The 23,941-nt window shown below is 43.1% G+C and overlaps 1 protein-coding gene across 1 annotated transcript in view; it reads right to left on the bottom strand.

Moving 5' to 3' along the window:
• tpcn2 (two pore segment channel 2) overlaps window positions 1–23,941 on the bottom strand; it is a 57,782-nt gene that overhangs the window by 9,694 nt on the left and 24,147 nt on the right. The window contains exons 9-22 of the mRNA XM_059652198.1: window positions 23,697–23,763; window positions 20,864–20,929; window positions 18,558–18,622; window positions 14,125–14,228; window positions 13,603–13,687; window positions 11,907–11,993; window positions 11,465–11,584; window positions 10,367–10,426; window positions 10,129–10,257; window positions 8,083–8,132; window positions 6,918–7,017; window positions 5,163–5,234; window positions 2,967–3,049; window positions 145–238 (exon numbers count right to left, since the gene is read on the bottom strand). Coding sequence (XP_059508181.1) covers window positions 145–238; window positions 2,967–3,049; window positions 5,163–5,234; window positions 6,918–7,017; window positions 8,083–8,132; window positions 10,129–10,257; window positions 10,367–10,426; window positions 11,465–11,584; window positions 11,907–11,993; window positions 13,603–13,687; window positions 14,125–14,228; window positions 18,558–18,622; window positions 20,864–20,929; window positions 23,697–23,763 — 1,182 coding nt within the window. The remainder of the gene's footprint in view (window positions 1–144; window positions 239–2,966; window positions 3,050–5,162; window positions 5,235–6,917; window positions 7,018–8,082; window positions 8,133–10,128; window positions 10,258–10,366; window positions 10,427–11,464; window positions 11,585–11,906; window positions 11,994–13,602; window positions 13,688–14,124; window positions 14,229–18,557; window positions 18,623–20,863; window positions 20,930–23,696; window positions 23,764–23,941) is intronic.

The following is a 23,941-nucleotide window of genomic DNA, read 5'->3' as shown; positions in this document are numbered from 1 at the left end:
TATCCAAAAAGGGCAAAAAAACAAGTAGCCATTCTGGCTGGACTTGATTCTTCTCTCAGCCTCACGGCTGCCATGCAAATTATACTCTGCAAGCATGTTCAGTCATTTCTGGATCAATTTCCAGTATAGAATTCAGCAACTTACAGCAAAGTCATTAAAGTTGTTGGGCCAATAACCCAGCTGTTCATAGGTACCACATTGTTGTGTCATATTCTCAGATGAAATGCTTGCATTCAGACTGTAAAAGCAAAAGCACAAATACCAACAGCTTCAATTTATGAAAATAGTACAGGTTTTGCTGCCAGTCCAACGCTAGATATATAGACTGTATACCACAAGGAACCAGCAGACCAGCACAAACAACTTGGCATTTGACTGTCCAATGGCCAACTGTGCATGCAAACCTCAATGCAGTGCTCCATCTGTAAGGTGATGCTACTCTAGACCAACATTTACTCAATAAACCTGGCCCTGCGCTATATGTTTAAGGTGGAGGTACACAGTTCGCAGTGTTAAAGAGATCAAAGGATATGGAAAGAAAGTGGGAACAGGGGGCTGAATTGGATGATCATACTGAATAGCAGAGTTAAAGACATAATGCCTACTCCTGATCTAATGTTCTATATTGCTATGAATAACTCTACAAGTCTAAAGTTATGGACTCAGGTTTGCACTGAGAGATTCGTGTGTATGTGCAAGAAGCCACAATTCTTATACTACCCTATGCAGACAAAACAAATATCCACAAACTGTGCCCTTTCCTCAGGTGGAAAAGTTACAAGGACAACCAATCTCTTCAAAAATCACACGGTAACATGCTGACCAGTGTTTACCTGGTTTGATTTTAACCAGCAATCCAAGATAGTCAACAGTTCCCACTGCATAGCACGTCAAAGTCCAAGTAATCTGCACCCTTTAATGCTTATAAAGTAGTTGTTTTAGTGTTTCAGTCCTGAGTAATGCAAGACTAAAAAAGTTGACTATGCTCCTTTCCAGCAATGTCTAAATCCACAATTACCAGGCAATATGCTGAATTACTGTCACTCAGCACAAAAACATCCTTTAGCCCAACAAGTCCCCAAACTTGTTCCACTTGCCTGCTCCAGGCCCATTTCCCTTTAAGCCTTTCCTATTCATATATTTGGATAAGTACCTTAAAACATTTAACTGTATTTGCACCCACCCACTTCCTCTGGCAGTTCATTCCACACTAACCACTTAAAAAGTTGCCCCTTAGTTCCCTTTGAAATCTTTTTCCTCAATTTAAAAATATATCCCAGTTAGGAATTCCCCAAACCTAGGAAAAGACCTTTGCTATTCACCTTATCTGTGCCCCTATGATTTTATACATCTCCACAAGGTCACCCCTCAACCTCCTACAAAGTCCAAGCCTAACCAGCTTACTTTAAAAACAAACCTTTCATTCAAGCAACATCCTTAGAAATCCTACGCCATCTCTATCAACAAAATGGAAGATAGGGATAAAAGGAGTCACTCATGCAGGTGGCAACAATTTTAGTTGTAAGTCAGAATGCTTTTTACCCAAGTTCTGAACAGTCATCATACTGGACTCCTAGAACAGAATAGTACAGCACAGTACAGGCCCTTCAGCCCACAATGTTGTGCTGACCTATTATCCAACTAAGATCAGTCTACCCTGCATACCCTCCATTTTACTATTCTCCACGTGCCAATCCAAGAGCTGCTTATATGTCCCATTGTATCTGACTCCACTGCCAGCAACACCTTCCACATGCCCACCACTGTGAAGGACCAACCTCTGACATTTCCCCATACCTTCCTCCAATCACCCTAAAATTATAGATAAAGTGTGGAGCTAGATGAACACAGCAGGTCAAGCAGCATCTCAGGAGCACAAAATCCGACGTTTCGGGCCTAGACCCCTCATCAGATGAAGACACTCTGATGAAGGGTCTAGGCCCAAAATGTCAGCTTTTGAGCTCCTGAGATGCTGCTTGGCCTGTGTTCATCTAGCTCCACACTGTTATCTTGGATTCTACAGCATCTACAATTCCCATTATCTCTGATCACCTTAAAATTATGCCCCCTCATTAGTCATTTCCACTTGGTGGCGGGGGGGGGGGGGGGGGGGGGGGGAAAGGAAGAAAGGACTGACTATCCACTCTGTGCCTCTCATCATCATGCAAACTCATATCAGTCACCCCTCATCCTTCTTTGTGCCAATGAAGAGACCTAGTGCCCTCAACCTTTCTTCATAAGGCCTGCCCTCCAGTCCAGGCAAAGAAACACATGGCTCAAAATTAACTAGACTTGAGTTTTGCTTGCATTTTGTTAAATTCAGACCCTTCATTTCTGGAGGAGGATCTTGGCCCAAAACGTCAGCCTTCATGCTCCTCTGATGTTGCTTGGCCTACTGTGTTCATCCAGCTGCACATTTTTAGCAGTGCAAAACACTTAACTAACACTGGGAGATACACTTTGAGATGGAGTGGTACTTGGTATATTTACGTCAAAGGTAATTCTGCCTGACAGCTCTGACAGTAAAAAATGGCAGCTTAATCAGAGATGCAATTACAGGAGCCGGAGACTTCCAAAGGCTGCAAGGTGAATATCTCTTGCGCCCCATGCAAAGTAAAGGAAAGAAGAAACTGAGGCAGCTTATTAAAGAGTTTGTCTCATCTGCCCTAACCATGACTGAGGAGCCAGAACTTTGAAGGGGTTTAGTTTAAGTTGGACAGGTAGATTAGAAATCCACTCTTCTGGTTTTTGTGCTAAACTTAAGCATGTTACAATAAAAAGGTAACTTTCTGCTGTGGCAAAACCTAGAGTGAACTGTTTTTGTCTTGAATAGCAAGCAGACAAGTTGGGTCACCTCAGTGATTTCAGTCATTTCATACATTTTTGTGATGCCTTGTGGCAAGTGAAGCATGATTACTCGTGCGCTCTTGCTCAGACATCATGACAACATCTAGATTGAAACTTGCCTTGCATTTGTTGCATTCTGAGGAGCTGGGATTTTGTCTTTAAAAAACACTACACCAGCAATTGCAAAAACATAGTATGCCACCTGGAACAGAGGGAAGGAAACAGCAGAGTAAGCAATAAGCCACATAGCTGGTCATTGCACTTTTTTTGCTAGAATTAACATTTTCCATTACCAAATATTCATTCTGCTTATGAATGTGCAACATGTGACAATCTATACAAGGTTTTTTTGGTCAGTCAGTATAATACTTCGATTCCCACCCAAGACATGACAAAAACAGAAGCCAGAATAATTTCAGAATTTGCTTTGGAGTCAGGAGACATTACCTGACCTTTAAAATCAAGAGCAGTGGCAATCCTAATTCTTTGCAGAAGGATAAAGACAAACCAGATGTAATTTGCATTTTCAAAGAAAAAGTGTATAATAAAAAACAAAAAAGGTACTGCATGCAAATTGTAAAGCTTCTTAAAGGTAACAGTCCATGGCAGTAGTGTATTAGATAGCTAATGGAAGACAGGGTTGGTATAAGGGCAAGATTTTTAGGATGTCAACCTGAAACTAGTAGTGTTTCTCAGGGACTAGTGCTGGGGCCTCAATTCTTTACAGCAAATACATTAAATTACTTAGATGAGGAAAGTCATAAAAATCCTCAAGTTGGTGGATGGCAAACAGGTGAGAAGGCCAGAAGCAGAGATGACAGTCTACAGAGTCTACACAAGGATGTAGACAGGTTAAGTGGTCAAAAGCCTTGCAGCTGGACCATGTGAGAAAAATGTGAAGTTGTGCACTCTGGCAGGAACACATGTGGGAGCTGAATATTATTTGAATAGAAAATGACTGCAGAAAGCTAGGTGAACTTGGGGTCCTCATGTATGATGTTCCAAGTTTGGCAGGCAATAGGGAAGGCAAATGGTATTCTGGCCTTTATTTCTGAAAGGAATGAAGTGTACAAGTATGGAAGTGTGGCGAAAATTATACAAGGCACTAGTCAGTACACACCTAGCTTACTGCACAGTTCAGTCTCTTATTTAAGGAAACATACTGGCATTGCAGTCCGTCCAGAGAAAATTCACTAGGTTGATCCAGAGGAGATGGTTGGGCCGGTCTTCATTGGAATTTAGAAAAATGAAGGTGGTGACTTTATTGCAACGTAAAACAGTCTTGAGGGCTTTACAGGGTAAATGTAAAGATTATTTTCCCTTATGGGAGAGTCTAAGAAGTGAGGTTGTAATCTCAGCATAAAGGGCCAAATGTTTAAGATTGAGGAGAATTTCTTCTGAGAGGGTCAAGAATCAGTGGAATTCTTCTCTGCAGAGGAGTAAATCAAGTACATTTAAGGCTGAGAGGGACAGGTTTTTAAAAATCAGTAAATGGATGAAGAGTCATGGGAATTGTGAATTGAGCATTAGATCAGCCAGAATCTCTATTATTGAATGACACAGCAGACTGAGCCAAACAGCCAACTTCTGCTGCTATATCTTGACCTACACATCAGGTCAATTAACAGAAATCAATGACGAAATCATTTATTCTCTAGGGCCTAGGAAAGTGTATCAATGCAGTCCATTAGAGGTGGTAAGAACAACAAACAAACCCAGAGGCAAATCACAAGTGAAGTGGTCAAAGACTGCACCAGCATTATCTAAACTAAAACAAGACATAAATGAATCATAGATAATGGGAACTGCAGATGCTGGAGATTCCAAGATAATAAAATGTGAGGCTGGATGAACACAGCAGGCCAAGCAGCATCTCAGGAGCTTCCTCTCTGATGAAGGGTCTAGGCCCGAAACGTCAGCTTTTGTGCTCCTGAGATGCTGCTTGGCCTGCTGTGTTCATCCAGCCTCACATTTTATTACCATAAATGAATCATGTTTTTGAAAATAAACAAAGCTAGATAGGAAACGGGGCTTTAAACACCTGAGAAGATATTCAAAGCAGACTCCTCCAGCCCTAATCTGAGAGAGCCTGGAGTCCAATCTAGAGCCAGAAATTGTCCTCCATCTCAATAATAAACTTAATTCATGCAACAAACAGAACTGAGCTGGATTAGGATTCAAGCTCAAATGAAAGGGAGGCACAAGGTAAAATAAAAGACAGATTACTTGCTCACATTAGGCTAATGTCTACAAGAAAATCCAAATGAGGAGCAACATTTATTTTCTTTTCATTAAGAGACAATTGTTCTACTTACCACAAGAATTCCAGCAAAAGCTCGCAAATTCTTGATCAGATCAAACAGACTGTTGGCAACTAAGGCCATTAACTGAAAAATGCAAAACAGGAAGTATTAATTGCAACACATGGATACAAAGGCAATAGTCAGCTTTGTACAAAGCTCCTCAGGCTTCACATCCTGAAAAACAGTCATCAGGAACCAACCTCAGCAATTAATTCCTGAGGATTCTGATGCTGCAAAACTGATTTTTTTTTCAGTACATGCAAACTGCATGAGGACAATTACAACATTTTCAGTTGAAGGTAGGCTACAACTCCAGATGGCATATTCACCACAAATGTTTCCTATTGCAACCTTAGTGTTCAGGAATCTGAAAAATATTTAGTGCCATTGCAAGTTAATTCTCATGGCAAACTTTACCAATAGCTACAGCAGTGAGCAATAGAATCTGCTTCAGAAAGGAGACAAGAGCTATCCCACTGCAAAAGCAAAGGTTATGATCATAATCACATAAGCTTTGTAGAATGTGACAAGTGGGGAGTGGGAGGAACACAGCAGACCTTCTGAAAAAGAGGGTCTGACCCAAAATGTCAACTTTCCTGCTCCTCTGATGCTGCCTAGCCCGATATGTTCCTTCGGCTACACCCTTATCTGACCCCAGCATCTGTAGTTCTTACTATGGGTGCCTTGTAGAATGCACTTTTTTGGAAGTCAGGAAACAGCAGAAAAATATTACAGCTTTTCTGCCACCCGTGCAAATCACATGGAGTGCTTACTCCAAAGCTATTAGTTTGTGTTGAATTTGGTCACATGGTCAGTATACCTTTAAATGATACTTATTATATCACCACTATCAAAACATTTAACTAGAGTCCTTCAGGGAATCACACTACTTCCTGGTAATCACCCAAAGCAATGCTGCCCAACTCTAACTGAATGGTTGCCACAGAATCATAGAACCCCTACAGTGTGCAAGTAGACTATTCAGCCTAAGGAGTTCACACACTATCCCTCAAAACCATATTCCACACAGACCCACCCCCACATCTGTGACCCTGCATTTCCCATGGCACATCCGCTTACCCTGCACATCCCTGGACAGTACAGGCCAATTCAGCATGGCCAGTGTGCCTAACCTGCAGTTCTGCAGACTGCAGAACTAAACCAGAGTACCCAGTGGAAACCCACAAAGATTTGGAGAATATGCAAACTCCATGCAGACAGAGTCACCAGAGAGGGTGGAATAAAACACAGGTCTCTGCTGCGAGGCAGCACTGCTAACTGAGCCCCCGTGCCACCCAATTTGTGCTCAACAGTTAACTGTAACAAACGTGTTGGATTCTTCGTTACCATGATAGCCATACACAATTTCTTATCACACCACGAAAAAGAGGAGATTTGCTGATTCAGGATAGTAACAACCTAGAGGCAAAAAACCCTCCATTTACATAGCCAAATGAACTAACTGGGTGCTCCAAACTGGAGTTTCTAATTAGAGTTTTGACTTCAACATCTAACAGTACTGCACCCACCCTTTAAACTTTTTACTTCAGACAGTTACAGCAATTTACCCTCCCACCAGCAGAAAGGTCATAAAGTTAGATTTAATAGAACTAAAAAATGTCACTGAAGCATGCATAGCAAACCAAATATGCACCTATTCAACTGGGAACCAGGGAAATCATTCTTTGGTTTCATCATAACACACTAGCCAGAAATTTTTGAACAAAACATGCAAGAATCACTGAAAGATATTTTGATCCAAGTCACCTTAACACTGGAAATTAATCGGAGGAATCTGAAAACAATGAGCATATTTGCCAGCCGAACAGTTTCCCAAAGTGAAAGCAATCCATGCAACTCTGGATTCCTGTAGGAAAGGGCAGATACGAAGAGAAGTTCCAGAAATGGACTGAAGTTACTTCTGACAAAACAGGAAAAAAAACTTTGCTAACAGACACACACAGTAAGCATACTTGCACAAAGGATTCTTGGGAATCAAAGAAATCCAAAGTGCCACCTCATCCAAGAGGCCTTTTTTCTTTAAAGCTCAAATCCACCCACAAAGCAAAACAGTTTGGACAAAGTAGGCAGAAAACAAGAATTTAACCACCCTGCTCTCCGGTCTGTTCTCTAAAAAGGAAAAAAAAAAATCAAAAAAGGGACACTATCTTGATTTAGTGTCCTTGGGGAAGAAACCAGTTAAAACATTAAAACTTCTTGTATAACTTAATGTTGAGAATGGTAAATTGTCCTAAGTGTTTAGTGTAAATTTTACATCAAAAATACCTTTCAAAACTAAAGCCCCCATCAATGGAGTCCAAAAATCAGCTTTGGGTTTCTTTTCCCTTGCCCCAACCCCAATCACTTGGGTGGGCAAATTTAAAGGACCAACTGAAATGTCTAAAAGCATCTCATTTTAATAATCACAGTAGTACATTCCTTGCTTCAACTATGTCTAAAGTGAAAATGTCACCCAAGTTTCAATTTAGCTTTTCTGTAGTACATTTTCTTTCAATGCTGCAGAAGAAACTGAAGAAAGTACGTAGGCACTGGCAAAAAGTGAGAAGTGATTTCATAAGTTAAAATTTGGTAGCACTAATTCTTGCAATACTTACAAAGCTTTAAGAACACAAGAGTTTTATAAAATCAACTTCAAGACAACTACTTGCTAAAAGCAATGATACAATATAAAGGCGGTACAAGCATCATATGGAAATGATTTCTCTTGAAAAGTGAAATAAGAGGTACATTTTTACTCAGTCTCCTGGAGAATCCATCTGTCTACAAGGGTACTTAGTGTCCAGCATGTTATTTAAAAGTGGAAATTGTGGGCTGTGCACTTTCTGGAATAGAATCACTTTAAAAAAATTCAAGAAAGGATATCAAATTTGAGACAAGGTGAAGTTAAAAATTAAATAAGGAAACAACATACCATCCTGGATGAGGCAAGCCATACTGCACAAGAGAAGACAGTTGCAGAATCTAAAAACAGTTGGAAAATCAAATTTCTTTTTACAAAACTCAATGATAACCATTCAATACAGCATGTTTTTTAAAAAAAAAGGGAGATACTCATGTCCCAGTCTGGGAAGTCCCATCTGGCACCTTTGTTTTTAATCCATTTGTCACAGACCTTGTCTGGTGTTTTCCTGGCTGCTAGCATCTGTATAGGCTCTACCACCAAGGATGCTTGCCCCTTATCTTTAAGAACAGCTCCATCTCCTTGTAAATGAAGGCATTTTACAGTATATATCTGTAGACAGACAACACTTCACAGCCATATTTACTAGCCGACGATTCCTCTCTACTTGACCACCTGACTGGCATCTTCCCCATGACCTAACTGGCCACAAGGCTAATTATAATCTCAGTTCTAAACAGCAAACTTAATATTTGAAGCACTAGATTTTTGTTTAATCCATCCACTCTACTGAAATTGAGAATGGGAAGACTAAAAAGAACTAAGAGTAGATTTTTAAAAATCGCTAAGAGAATCAAGGCTGAAGAGATAATTGGAAAATGAAGTTGAAGACCATCAGATCAGCTATGATCTCATTAAATAGTTGAGCAGACTTTAAAGTTCAATGGCCTACTTCTGCTTGTCTTTTGGAGAGATCAGTGACCATTAAAAAATTTAATCTGGGAACGCAATGCAGCACAAACAGGTTAAATGACCCATCCCTGCATCAGTCTTAAGTCTTCTTGTTTATGGTATACATAAAGTGAGCTGAAGGAAAATATAGTGGCGATCTGATTAGCAAGTTTGCAGGTAACATGAGGAGTGGTAGTGTTGCTGGCAGTGCTGATGATTGAGAAAGAATACAATAGGATATAGCTGGACTGGTGACTTGGGCACAGAAGTGGCAGATGGTGCTTAATCCAGATAAATGAGGTGATGCATTTTGAAGGATCAAACTTGGAAGAGAGTTATACTGTAAATGGCAGAACCCTTATGAACATTAACACAGACCGGCCCAGGCATTATGTCCACAGTTCCAAGGTGATTAAGGCATCATATGGCATGCTTGCCTTCATTGGCCATGGCATGGAGTGGCAGAGTTGGTAAACCATGTTGTAGCTATACAAAACCCTTGTTAGGCCACATTGGGAGTTGTGCACAGTTTTGGTCACCACATTACCAGAAGGACGTGGAAGTTTTGGAGAGTGTGCACGGAAGGTTCACCAGGATGTTGCCTGGTCTCAAGGCATTGGCCACGAGGAAAAGTTAAAAAGACTGAGACTGTTTTCACTGGGGGATAAAAAGCAGCTGAGGCAAGACTAGATAGAGGTCTGTTAAATTAGAAGAGACTAGGTAAGGTGGATAGCCAGAGGCTTTTCCCCAGGGTTGAGTTTCAAATACAAGGGAGGTCAGGTTCAAGGTGGTTGCGGGTGGGTGGGGGTGGGGAGCAGGTGCAGTGAGAGAAGTTTAAGGGATGTGTACAAGGAACTCTCACAGGGCTGTATGAGCCTGGAATGCACTACGAGAAGAGGTGGAGGAAGTAGGCACATTAGCAACATTTACAAGGCATCTGGATGGTTAGACGAATAGGGAGAGAAGAGGGATACATACCGAATAAGAGCAGGTAGTTTTTTAGTATAGTTAGGGCATGATGATTGGCACAGGCTTGGAGAGCCAAAGGGCCTGTTCCTGTACTGTACTACTCTTGTTTTGTTCTTGGCTCAGCAGCAAAGACAGATTTTCCTGTATATTCAAACTCAGCTTTCACAATGTTCAGCAAATTGTTTTGACAATTTATTGTCTTTATCCACAAGGGTAACAGAAAATTCAGAAAATCATCTTGACCAAACTTCTGCACAATTTTAGATAGCTTAATTAGTTTAGATAAATTGCTTCCCATCAACTTAATTTGTTAAAATAAACAAAAAGTTTGGGTCAATATCCATTGAGTCAAAACAGCAATAAGGCATGACCTCATTGCAAACATTATAGACAATTATTAAAAATCACCACACCTACCAGCAGTATTATAGTCAGAAGCCCATCAAATAGGTTGCTTTTATATAAGCCATAACCTTTAATGCCCAAAGCAAAGATTTTCACTGCCATTTCCAAAAGATAGTACAGGACAAAGGATCCATTCACAACCTATAAAGCCCAGTTAGAAAAGAAAAATTACTTGCTCCACAATGTTGTCAAAAAGGAAGCGATAATAACTGCTTGACAAAAATTTCTGCAGCAAAAAAAGACTACTTACACCTAAAAAGAATCCATCACGTTTAGAGATGGGTGTTTCTGCATCACGTACCAAAGCGACCTGTTAAAATAATTTAACACTAATATGAACATTCTTCCAATCATCTTCCACTCTACACTTCTACACCCACATCTTGAGGTAAGAGGGGTTACCAAACCTCCTGCTTCTAGATGCTGCTGGGCCTGTTGTGTTCATCCAGCCTCACATTTTATTATCTTGGATTCTCTAGCATCTGCAGTTCCCATTATCTCAGGATAAAAAAATCACTGCAGGTATTGGAATCTGTATTGACAACAAAATACTGGAAATCACAGCAGCTCAGGCAGCATCCATGAAGACATCAAGCTAATGTTTTGAGGGGCTCTTCAGAGCATGAGAAGCAGCAACTGCAGCAGGGGAGAACCAAACACTGCTTTATTAATGACTAGCCCTGGTGATCACAAGCCTATTTTGTAATTACACTAATACTAGGAGAGCAAAACTACAAAATAAGTTCATATGTAGTAATATTTCTCATGGAATCCACCCAAGATTTTCCAATGGAAACACAAGAATAAAAACTGAATGCACAATTATTTTCATTCCCAATCATGCTCACTTCAACCATGTTGCTCAGGGTGACTGAAAAAACAGGAGACACTGAAAAAAGAAACAGTGTCAAATATTTTGGCTATACGGATATTAAGTTTAATGACTTACAGAAGTAGTACAGAAATCAATAAACCTACAAACTTTGAATAACACATTGGGAACTTCCAAACTGCTTCCCATTCTACACTGACTGACAAAGATTGGCTAAACATCCTGCAAACAAGTTAAAAATGACAGACACATTCAGGATCACAGAACAATTGTCGTTTCACACAATTCTTTCATAACAGGTAGTACCAAATGGAGTTGAGGTTACCAGTGACTTGAGGCACCACAATTATTTATTTATCAAATTTTCCCATCAATTTATTCAGACATATTAGATACCTCTCGGGCAGGTGGACCAGAGGTCAGTTGTTGGAGAACTACCATTGCACCACAAGAACCACTTCAGATACCCAATATAAATTTTACATTTATATCATGTCAATAAAAAAGATGACTTACAAAAATGCAAATCAGATGCACTGCAACTGTTAGGTTTCCAAAATAATCCACAAAGCGATGGCTGAACAGAGTCTGAAGCTTTTGCAAGAACACAGATCGGTACGCTGGTTTTGGCGGATACTGAGGGGAAAAACCCATTACTTGGTTGCGCATTTCTACCAGAACAAGTAGTTTTAGTTTTTAAAACTTGATTTCTTAAATTCCCCAATTATAAAAATCTTACCATACAAGCAAATTTAAAGCACTTCAAACAAAATGACAATTTCATTACACAATACCCAGGTATTTCTGGAAGTCATTGAAAATGTGAAGACATTAAATATCAGGGTAATTACAATGCATCCTCCATGGAATTAGATTTGCATTTCTAGCCCAGGTGCTGAAACCAGGGTTTAAAATTAAACACATCCAAAATCCAACTAAATTGCTTTGGTGGTCATACCTCTCTCACAGTCTCCTTGTGTAATTCATCAAAGAGAGCTCTAAACTGTTCTGCTGTAACACAGTCATGAGTGAATGCCTTTACTTGCTGCCAGAAGCAAAAGAAAAAAGGTTTTTTTTAAAATCAAGAAACATAGCACAACAGCATAAGGCGCTAAAACAGTTACTACTAGGAAGTGCACTAAACACAGATCTTGATTTCACTTCACACAGGCAAGAAAATAAGCTTGAACCTCAATGAATTGACCCAAGATTGAGGCCTTCCTCAGCCTCAATAAAAATGTCTATCATGCCAACGTAATTTGTACGTAGGTGCTCAAGCTAGATTAGTTTAAGACAAGAACGTCTTCTCATTAGAAGATCATACAACAAGCAGACCGAGATCTCAATCAGGAAGGGGACTACAGCAGCAAAACTACCAGATAGATCATGCATCATAAGCTGTGGTGAGGATTACCTTCGATTAGTTCATTGAAAAGGTGTTGAGACTTTAATGGAGAATTATTTTGAAATTCTATATGCTGTTTAGGAAGAGTTGTTCAGGTTCTGTTTGAAGGCACCTTCCCTGACACTAAGGAAACTTACCACCCAGATACAGATTTCCATTAGCTCTTGGTGACATCCAAGCAATAATCTCCAAATACAAGTCAAAGACTAAATTTTGCACCTTATAGCTTTCCTCTCAAGATCAAATTTGATGAGAGAAATGGAGTCAGAACTAGTTAAAACTAAAATACCATGGTTGCCAACTGAGTTTACTTTTAATTTTCCTACATTCCAGTTGTGGATTCTTGGGGTATAAGATATAGATAAACAGATTAAACTTCACATACATTATTCGTGTGAATACTTAAATAACATTTTGTAATGTTTCTCTTCAGACAGCCTTGCATGATAATTCAGACGATAAATAAAATTGGACACCAAGCCACATAGGGAGATGGAGCAGACAACCAACCTAAGGGGCACATTAATGTGAAGAAAAGATGACAGCACAGATGTTTAGGAAGCAAAGTGTAGAATTTGAGGCTTAAACAGCTGAAAACATACAACATCCAAAGGGCTAAAAACAGAGCTATGCAGATGGCGCAAAGTTGTCAAACTGCAAGTTTAAAAACATGAGGCAGAAAGCCAAAGTTCAAGAACAAGAATTCTAAAAATACAAACATCAATATGTTGTTTGACTTGAAAGTATTGGGATGATAAGTACTCAGAACTTGCTCCAGGTTTGGACAACATCTGTTGAATAAAAGGGCAAGAGCCCAAAAAGGTAACCAGGAAGAGCTCAATAGTCAAGTCAGTAAGTAGCAATGGCACAAGCCAATCTGGTCACAAATGGACAGAGGCAGAGGCAAAGACAAAGACAGATGTGAGAACACTTCATCCTAGTGTTAGCATCAGTTAAGGATCAGAAAAAAAACAATTTACAAACAACTGGCTCAGGCCTAGACTAATGGCAAGAGGGGTGATGTCAATGGCTAAGGAGATCATCTTTGGCCCTTGCCTAAAGATAGAGTATTAGTAATACTCATACTAATTCATGTGTATTTACAGTAAATTTTGGTTCATCTGATTAGAATATCATAACAGCAACAGCCAATTTGGAAACAGAGGCAGTTAGCATTGCCCATGTACATGTGGGAATAAAACTGAGTCATCCTTCATATTTCAGTTCTACCAAAAATAAAATTATTCACCTTAATCATCTCTTGCTTGTGCGCTGAAGACATTTTCACTTTCTGCAGGACTTGCAGCACCGTGTTGGTACTTACAGTCATTCTACTGATTTTAAAGAAAGAAATCATTTTAAAACCATTTAATTATAGACATTAAGCATTCTGGTTTCCATCTCAGCGCAAAATAGAGTTACCATCCCTATTCATTCCATTGCAAAACTGCCCCCACCCACATCAATGTCTCAATGTTAGTGCCAGCCACCATCCACGCCTTGCATTAACTCTAGACTCAGCAATGGCACTGCTTTTGACATCTAGCCCATTTTTCACTCAAAAACATCTCATTTCAAATTATAGTATATTCAGTCAGATTTTCCCAACCTGTCAAGTAGTGCAATATTGTAGCTACCCTCAAAATTAATGTCAATATTATGGCACAAATTTAAGTGATTGGACAAGGGACACATTCCAAACATGTTGCCTTGTCAGCTCTCGAACAAATTCAAAACAAGTCACATACAAAAAAGTATTCACGAATCTTACATAGAACCTCTTCTTCCAGCTTTGCTTGGACGCTCGCAGCAAAGCACCTCAAATGCTCCTCGAATTCCCAAGCATCTTCGAATTAACGATGTCTGAATTGAACTCTGAAACAACAAAAAAGCAAAGATTACTTTGAATTACTACAAAGGCTCAAGAGCAGAAAATTCTAGGGAAGAATCATTCATTTTCCCAGTCTGACTCCTTCACTCAATTTAAGAACACTAACCTTCATTCTACATAGGAGCAAATTAAATCTGTACTGAAAACAAAAAATGCTAGAGATCACAGCAGGTCAGGCAGCATCTATTGAGACAGCAAGTTAATTCGGAGTTCAGAGAAACAAAAAGAAAATTGCTGGAGAAGTTCAGCAGGTTTGGCAGCATCTGTCAATAGAAATCAGTTAACAGTTCAGGTCCAGTGACCCTTCAGAGCACCACAGTTCTGACAAAGGGTCATGAGACCCAAAACGTTATCAGATCTCTCTTCAGATGCTACCAGACCTGCTGAGCTTGGCCAGCAATTTCAGTTTGCGATTTGGAGTGGTGGGGGAGAACAGACCTTGATGGTTCAGATTACTGAATCTGAAAGTGAAAATTCTATTTTCCTCCAAGTCAGGCATACTGTCTCAAGACAAACCAGGAGGTTCCCACCTCCAGAATGCACGTAACCAATTTTACAACTTTGTTTTTCTTCCGTTGTTCTCTTTGGCTTTAGGAGATGGTCCCACTTGGAAGCTTCAGAATATATTAAGCCATTAAAAAATCCCTGGCTATTTGCCAGAAAGTATGGAACATTGCACATCCACCCCTTTATATTTTCTTACCTTTTCAAAGGTGATATTTGGGCAGGAGAGTCCCTCAAGGATGCTATTCGGGGATTAGAGACAACTTTCTGGAGAAATTCTTTTAGGGCAGCATAGTGGCTCAGTGGTTAGTGCTGTGAGGCTGCAGTGCCAGTGACCCAGGTTCAATTCCAGCCTTGGGTAACTGTGCGGAGTTTGCACGTTCTCCCCGGGTGCATGGGTTTCCTCAGGGTGCTCCGGTTTCCTCCCACAGTCCAAAAGACGTGCAGGCTAGCTGGAGTGGCCATGCTAAATTGCCCGTAGTGTTCACTGGTGTGTGGGTTATAGGGGGATGGGTCTGGGTGGGATGTTTCAAGGGGAGGTGTGGAATTGTTGGGCCGAAGGGCCTGTTTCCACACTGTAGGAAATCTAATCTAAAAATGAGGGCCCAGAGCACAACAGTCTTACAAATACCGCAATTCTGTTCAAAACAAAAAAAAAGAGAGGGGCTCAACACCAACTCCAGTGAGTGATATAAGATACAGGTTGCACGTTCTTCAAATTTGAGTTATTCCCAGAAGTGAAGCAGTCATGCTGGGGTGTATGGCAGATAATCTACCATAGCATGTATCTAGTTACCAAACAATTTGTTCATTCACAAATCACTGAGTTTCACTATCACACACGGCTCAGTTCCAATGTGATGACAACTAAATTTGGAACTACTACCAAATTGAAAGCAAATACACTCTGGATGCTGGAGATCGGAAGAATCAAAAGGTATGACATTCAAGAAACTTAGCAGGTCTGGTAGTATCTGTAGAGAGAGAAACAGTAACTCCACAGTGGAATTCCAAACAGGTCTTTTCCTGGCTTTCAGAACATGAACTGTTTCACTGGCAAACTAGAGTTACTCCAGCACTTTTTCCATTTGAAACTATCACCAGTAGACTGTTGCACTAAAGCAGTGGTTTTCAAACTGTAGAATCCTCACAGAATAGCACAAAATAACATGGACAAAACAAATTGGGGCAGCAACACTTGACTTCATTCACTAAGGAATTGATACACCCATAGCAAGACACTATTAAAACAAATGCCAGGCATACAATGCGACTGAGGTAGCTGCGGGAACAAAGCATGCACTGGACCAGATTAACGGTATCTTGGACTGAGGACCCAGATGAGATAAGGTTGGATCCCTCAAGAACCTGGGATCATACTCCCACGTGTGAAGGCTAAGAACCACCTAAGCAGGGTCATCTCAGCACTTGAATGCCACTCAAGCAGAGATTTACCTGTCAAATGCAGTAGTTCAACCCCCAACAGGAACTGGATTAAAGTTAGGACTCCACTTACTGCTAGTATGGCTTTTTGATTCTGGATGTGAGTTTGCTTGCTGAGCTGGAAGGTTAGTTTTCAGACGTTTTGTCACATTCTAGGTAACATCAGTGAGCCTCCAATGAAGCGCTGGTGTTATGTCCCGCTTTCTATTTATCTGTTTAGGTTTCCTTGGGTTGGTGATGTCATTTCCTGCATTGGTGATGTCACTTCCAAAAATGACATCACCAACCCAAGGAAACCTAAACAGATAAATAGAAAGCAGGACATAACACCAGCGCTTCATTGGAGGCTCACTGATGTTACCTAGAATGGTGATGAAACGTCTGAAAACTAACCTTCCAGCTCAGTGAGCAAACTCACATCCAGAACCTCAACCCGAGTTACAAATCTTCTCAAAAAACTTGCCATGGCTTTTTGATCATTGGAACACATCAAGCAGCATGTCAGGGACAGGAGGACAACAAAACAGTGTTATGAAGTAGTCAGGAGTTTTACAAAAAATTGATAGGTATTGGAATACAATGTGCATTGACATTAGTCTTCTTCAGCATAAGTCATCATGCCTAACCACATTCCAGGGAGAAGGTGTTGCAGTGAAACAGAACAGATCAGTTCCTGGACCTGTAAGATTACACTCCAGCTGAATAAGTCAAAAATAGAAAAACTTTTCATGCAGTCAATTTTCAGACTAACTTGTCAACCCCAATTCCACACAAGCCCTTGCATTCAAAGCAAGCTAAGGGTAGCTCAGAATGACTAATCCATTTGGGGAAAAATATGTATGCTTCAACCAAAAGCAAACAGTTTCAGAGCTAAACACTATAAAGTTTTTTACTATTATTTATTTAGGCCAAAATTAGAGGCCGGAGGTCTTCAGAAAATTTCCAGGGAAACCAGGCAGAGATATGAGGATTTAAAGTTAGAATTTAGACCTTAAAATGGACCAGGAGCAAAACAGATCAGTGAGCACAAGATGCCTGGGGAAAGCTTATACTATTCATCTTGATCTAGGAGAGGTCTTTGCTTTTGAAATTTTCAACAGCCTAGGATAAAAATTCTGCCTTAGCTGACTTTTCCTCAACTACTGTTGGAGTCATTGTTAAAGTTAATTAGCGAAAAACAAATTGAGAAATTAAATTGGATACATAGTAAATTGAGTTCCTTTTCATACTGGAAGCAGTTACACAAAATTCAAGCTCCAGTAAACCTATTTGGAGATTGAAAAAAGGTCAGTTCTCAATAACTGCTGGAGAATCTCAGGCATCTCAAGTTGTTCAGTTCAATGCAGTCAGAAATGAACTTAAAGTCAACAAAACCAGTGATAAAATGTTGCATAAAATTCATAGGAGCACAGAATTTGGTTTAGGAGTTGTGTAGGGGCAATACATTGCAATTTGAAATTTTGGCAAGGGGTTGAATATTTACACAAGCAACTAATTCTACCACAAGAAATCTGTTTCTCTTCAAGATAAAAGAAGTCCTCTGCATTGTTTGTTGAGAACAAGATGCCCCTAACACTTAAAGATGGTGACATATTGCTAAGAATTGATTCAGTGTTCGAAAGCATTTATCAAACAGAACATGCAATTCTTTGAATACCTTTTCAACATCTACACAACATACAATGTCTTCAAGTCGTTACTTACAATCATGTCCTAACATTACATCTAACTGTAAAATGCAGTGTTACTTGGTACTGCATTTTACCTGAAAATGCTAAGCACCTGTACAAAATCACCACAATAAATTGTGTGAAGAATTAGTCAAAAACAGGAGAAAACATGGACTATGTGCTGGTAGAGTCAAAAGATGCCATCAACAAAAAGTGATCAAGCCAATTTAATGTCCTAAAACCACAAACATTAACACTCAAAGTAAACAGTCCAGAATAGTCCTCCAAAAAGTGGATGAAAATAAAAAATCCTAAAATCTATTTTCCTCCATCTTTCCAAAATTAAAAAGGAATCACTTATACACACCCCAGCATATGTACCCATTTCTGGATGCAGAATGCTAGAAGTGAATGGTGAAAATAGATAAACAAGAAATAGTTAAAAACCAAAAAATGCAAATGCTGTAAATCTGGAACAAAACAAAGTTGCTAGAAGAGCTCAGCAGGTCTGAAGGCATCTGAAGAAATAAAGATTAAGAGTTAATGTTTCGGGTCCAGTGACCCTTACTCAGAACTGACTAAATATTAGAGTTGGTGCCTTATCACTGACATGCCAAAAATCAAACATGTTGACATTGCTGTGAAAATTCACCTAAACACATCATTTTTTAAAAAGTCCAAAACAGGATTGCTTACCAGTAAATAGCCACGAAATTGGTTGTATATTATAGCCGTCAACAAATTCATTAACAAGTATGTTCCTGAAGGATACAGAAATTCAGTACATTGAGTTACAGAAAACAACAGATTTCAAAGACTTTGAGAAGCTACCAACTTTCAATTAAATGTGGAATCTACCATCACCAGGCTGATTCTTGGGATGGCAGGAATAACACAAGGGGAGAGAGACTGGATCAGTTAGGAGTACTATCACTGGAGTTTAGATGATATGGATCTTCTAGAAACTGAAAAATTTGAACAGGGCTAGACAAGGTAAATAAGGAGGATGGGACCAGTGAGTAGGCCATTTAAGACAAAGACATTTCTTCATCCAGAGTGCTGAGCCTATGGAATTCACTTCAGAAAATAGTTAAGGCCAAAACATTGTTGTCAATAATGAGTTAGGCATAGTTCTTAGGGCTAAAATATTCAAAAGGATGGGGGGGGGGGGAAAAAGAGAGAGGGGGAGAGAGAGGGGGAGAGAGAGGGGGAGAGAGAGGGGGAGAGAGAGGGGGAGAGAGAGGGGGAGAGAGAGGGGGAGAGAGAGGGGGAGAGAGAGGGGGAGAGAGAGGGGGAGAGAGAGGGGGAGAGAGAGGGAGAGAGAGAGGGAGAGAGAGGGGGAGAGAGAGGGGGAGAGAGGGGAGAGGGGGAGAGAGGGGGAGAGAGGGGGAGAGAGGGGGAGAGAGGGGGAGAGAGGGGGAGAGAGGGGGAGAGAGGGGGAGAGAGGGGGAGAGAGGGGGAGAGAGGGGGAGAGAGGGGGAGAGAGGGGGAGAGAGGGGGAGAGAGGGGGAGAGAGGGGGAGAGAGGGGGAGAGAGGGGGAGAGAGGGGGAGAGAGGGGGAGAGAGGGGGAGAGAGGGGGAGAGAGGGGGAGAGGGGGAGAGAGGGGGAGAGAGGGGGAGAGAGGGGGAGAGAGGGGGAGAGAGGGGGAGAGAGGGGGAGAGAGGGGGAGAGAGGGGGAGAGAGGGGGAGAGGGGAGAGAGGGGGAGAGAGGGGGAGAGAGGGGGAGAGAGGGGGAGAGAGGGGGAGAGAGGGGGAGAGAGGGGGAGAGAGGGGGAGAGAGGGGGGAGAGAGGGGGAGAGAGGGGGAGAGAGGGGGAGAGAGGGGGAGAGAGGGGAGAGACAGCACTGGTGTTAGGTAGTCTGCCATGATCATACTCAAAAAAAGGACCAAAATAGCCTACACACCTGCTCCAATTTTCTAGCTATTTTAAAGAGCAATTAGCTTCATGTTTCATATGAAAGGACCATTCCACAAAAAGTATTGCAGAATCCACATCAAGTTGCTAACTATGCAGATAATAAAGCAGCATCCATCTTGCCAAGATCTTTTCCTTCTATTAATTCATGGGATGGGGACATTGTTGGCTAGGCTGGCATTTGTTGCCTAAACCCAAACGCCCTATAGCTGTTCGGGTCAACACATGCAATGAGTCTGGAGCCACATGTAGAAAAGCTGATGTTTTGGGCCTAGACCCTTCAGAGAGGGGGTTGGTGAGGGTTCTGGAATAAATAGGGAGACAGGGGGAGGCGGACCGAAGATGGAGAGAAAAGAAGATAGGTGGAGAGGAGAGTATAGGTGGGGATAGGTCCGTCCAGGTCAAGGCAGTGGGATGAGGTTAGTAGGTAGGAGATGGAGGTGCGGCTTTGGGTGGGAGGAAGGGATGGGTGAGGGGGAAGAACAGGTTAGGGAAGCAGAGACAGGTTGGACTGGTTTTGGGATGAAGTGGGTGGAGGGGAAGAGCTGGGCTGGTTTTGGGCCACCACATCCCAAAACCAGCCCAGTTTGTCTCCTCGCCCCACTGCACCACACAACCAGCCCATCTCTTCCCCCTCCACCCACTGCATCCCAAAACCAGTCCAACCTGTCTCTGCCTCCCTAACCTGTTCTTCCCCTCACCCAAGCCACACCTCCATCTCCTACCTAACCTCATCCCACCTCCTTGACCTGTCCGTCTTCCCTGGACTGACCTATCCCCTCCTCTCCACCTTTGGTCCACCTCCCCCTCTCTCCCTATTTATTCCAGAACCCTCACCCCATCCCCCTCTCTGATGAAGGGTCTAGGCCCGAAACGTCAGCTTTTGTGCTCCTGAGATGCTGCTTGGCCTGCTGTGTTCATCCAGCCTCACATTTTATTATCTTGGAATCTCCAGCATCTGCAGTTCCCATTATCTGATTGTTATACAGTCTGTGCACTACCTGCTCATTGTTGTTTGAAGACTTTAACACAAACAGAAAAGTTGTGGAAGTTTTGTCTGTACAAAGAAAAAAGGTAGTGTCTTACCAATAAGACTGAAGGTAATGAAGAACAATGAATAGGCTCGACCGCGTGAATAGGCTGGGATCATCACTGTCCGAGGAAAGAGGGAAAAAACAGAGGGTTAATGAGTGAGTAGTCAAGAAAAACGGTGTCTCTTTAATTTCAAGTGCCAGGTACCCAGAGTATGAAAAGCAAACTTAAATTATCCAAGAATGGCACTTGTGACACAGTTAAACAACATCCAGACAAAGTATTGCAGATCCAGTGCTCTTTAGGTCAAATATTGCAATAAAATTCTCATGCTTCTTAATCTTGAGAATATTGGTGTGGATCAATAAAGAACAAACCATTGTGTTACATTCTCACACCAACTGCAGGAAAACACTTCCTTCCAGGTAGGAACGACACAATCTTGCCCCTTTAATCCAGGTACAAGCCCTGAGACTCAAAGATCAAGGCCTGGATTTTTGCCAAGTCAGGAAAGACCAAGGAGCCTTTTAAAAATGATAAGCGAGTTACGACTACGTTATGCCCAACACAATTCCTGGAGTCCGAGATAACAAGGCGTAGAGCTGGATGAACACAGCAGGCATGCTGACGTTCTAGACCCTTCTTTGGGGGGGGGGGGGGGAGAGAGAGGGGGGGGGGGGGGGGGAGAGGGGAGAGGGGGGGGGGGAGAGAGGGGGGGGGGAGAGAGGGGGGGGGGGAGAGAGAGGGGGGGGGGGAGAGAGAGGGGGGGGGGGGGAGAGAGAGGGGGGGGGGGGAGAGAGGGGGGGGGAGAGGGGGGGGGGGGGAGAGAGGGGGGGGGGGAGAGAGGGGGGGGGGGAGAGAGGGGGGGGGGAGAGAGGGGGGGGGGGAGAGAGGGGGGGGGGGGGGAGAGAGGGGGGGGGGAGAGAGGGGGGGGGGAGAGAGGGGGGGGGGAGAGAGGGGGGGGGGGAGAGAGGGGGGGGGAGAGAGGGGGGGGGAGAGAGGGGGGGGGGAGAGAGGGGGGGGGGGGAGAGGGGGGGGGGGGAGAGAGGGGGGGGGGAGAGAGGGGGGGGGGAGAGAGGGGGGGGGGGAGAGAGGGGGGGGGGGAGAGAGGGGGGGGGGGAGAGAGGGGGGGGGGGGAGAGAGGGGGGGGGGAGAGAGGGGGGGGGGGAGAGAGGGGGGGGGGAGAGGGAGGGGGGGGAGAGGGAGGGGGGGGAGAGGGAGGGGGGGGAGAGGGAGGGGGGGGAGAGGGAGGGGGGGGAGAGGGAGGGGGGGGAGAGGGAGGGGGGGGAGAGGGAGGGGGGGGAGAGGGAGGGGGGGGAGAGGGAGGGGGGGGAGAGGGAGGGGGGGGAGAGGGAGGGGGGGGAGAGGGAGGGGGGGGAGAGGGAGGGGGGGGAGAGGGAGGGGGGGGAGAGGGAGGGGGGGGAGGGAGGGGGGGGAGAGGGAGGGGGGGGAGAGGGAGGGGGGGGAGAGGGAGGGGGGGGAGAGGGAGGGGGGGGAGAGGGAGGGGGGGAGAGGGAGGGGGGGGAGAGGGAGGGGGGGGGAGAGGGAGGGGGGGGGAGAGGGAGGGGGGGGAGAGGGAGGGGGGGGAGAGGGGGGGGAGAGGGAGGGGGGGGAGAGGGAGGGGGGGAGAGGGAGGGGGGGGAGGGAGGGGGGGGAGAGGGAGGGGGGGGAGAGGGAGGGGGGGGAGAGGGAGGGGGGGGAGAGGGAGGGGGGGGGAGAGGGAGGGGGGGGGGAGGGGAGGCGCGAGAGTGCGAAGCTGGATAGAGGAGAAGATAGGTGGGGAGGAGACAGGCAGGTCAAAGAGGCAGGGATGGAGCCAGTAAAGGAGAGTGTAGGTGGGATTTCTCGGGAGGGAAATACATCAGTCCAGGGAAGACAGACAGACAGGTCAAGGGGGCGGGATGAGGCTAGTAGGTAGGAAATGGGGATGAGGCTTGAGGTGGGAGGAGTGAATAGTGGGAGGAAGGACAGGTTAGGGAGGCAGGGACAAGCTGGGCTGGTTTTGGGGTACAGTCAGGAAGAGGGGAGATTTTGAAGCTTTGAAGTCCACATTGCAGCCCAATGGTATCAGGGTTTCCATGCTAAATGAGACTGTTCCTGCAACCTTCGGGTGGCATCACTGTTGCATTGCAGGAGGCCCAGGATGGGCATATTGTCCAAGGTGCCAGGGAGGGGTGGGGGGAGTGGAGTACCAGCATTTCAGCTGTTGTCATCTAAAGTCTACATGGAGGGAACCTTAATCACCTAGTGATTATCCATTGGGTGCAACACCAAGAACAAGCATCTAGCTCTCCTTTCCTTTCTCACTCTACAATATTAGTGACCCAAGTTCAAAGAATGATCACACATCTCGGCTATTATGTAAGCCAAAACCCAGCATCACTGACAGGGGAGGACTTCACAGTAATGGCCTTTGCATGGCAGGGTGTTTAAAAATAAAAAAAAAAAGAGACAAAACACACAAGATGGTTAGGAGAAATTTTGAACTCCCCACATGATTGTTGAACTTTGTCAATCCGGTTTAACAATATTAGAGTATTTTTTTAAAAATTACAGCATCAAAAAGTTAAGATAAAGTTTCAGGTCAGTTAAGTAAACTGAAACAGGTTTCAGGGAATGGATAGCCCACTCCTTTCCCTGCGTTCTTTGCTTCAACAAATTAAGTTACAGCTGCTGATAACAGGAAATGAATTATATCAAATAAACTATCAAGCATTTTATGAAAAAGCTACATTTTAAAGATGCATTATTATTTTGTACCTTTCCTCCATTCAGATTGGATATTAAAATTCTTCGAATGCAGTTTTACACTTGCGTGAACTCAAGCTACGTGTCAGATTGCAAGAAACTAAAAGTCAGTGGGAGAAAATACCAAATAAACACTTACCGTCAGGGTTATTAGCTGTTGTGAGCAGGACTAGCAATGAGGTCAAAGATTCTGGCAAATTCCGGAATATGTCTTCCACTCTTGATCATCTTCAGTTGTCTGTAGGATATTTCAGAAGGAATGAGAAATTGTCAAAAAGTGAGAAACCATACATATTTTGTATTGAATAAAACTCGACAGGTTCTGCAATAACTTGACAAAGTAGTTAAGCTAAAACATGGAGCAAGGTGTGTTAAAGTACATTC

This window comes from Stegostoma tigrinum, chromosome 17, assembly GCF_030684315.1.
Source record: "Stegostoma tigrinum isolate sSteTig4 chromosome 17, sSteTig4.hap1, whole genome shotgun sequence".
Classification (NCBI taxonomy): domain Eukaryota; kingdom Metazoa; phylum Chordata; class Chondrichthyes; order Orectolobiformes; family Stegostomatidae; genus Stegostoma; species Stegostoma tigrinum.
Note: the sequence above shows the minus strand (reverse complement) of the source record. Positions and strands in the feature narration are given on the sequence as shown.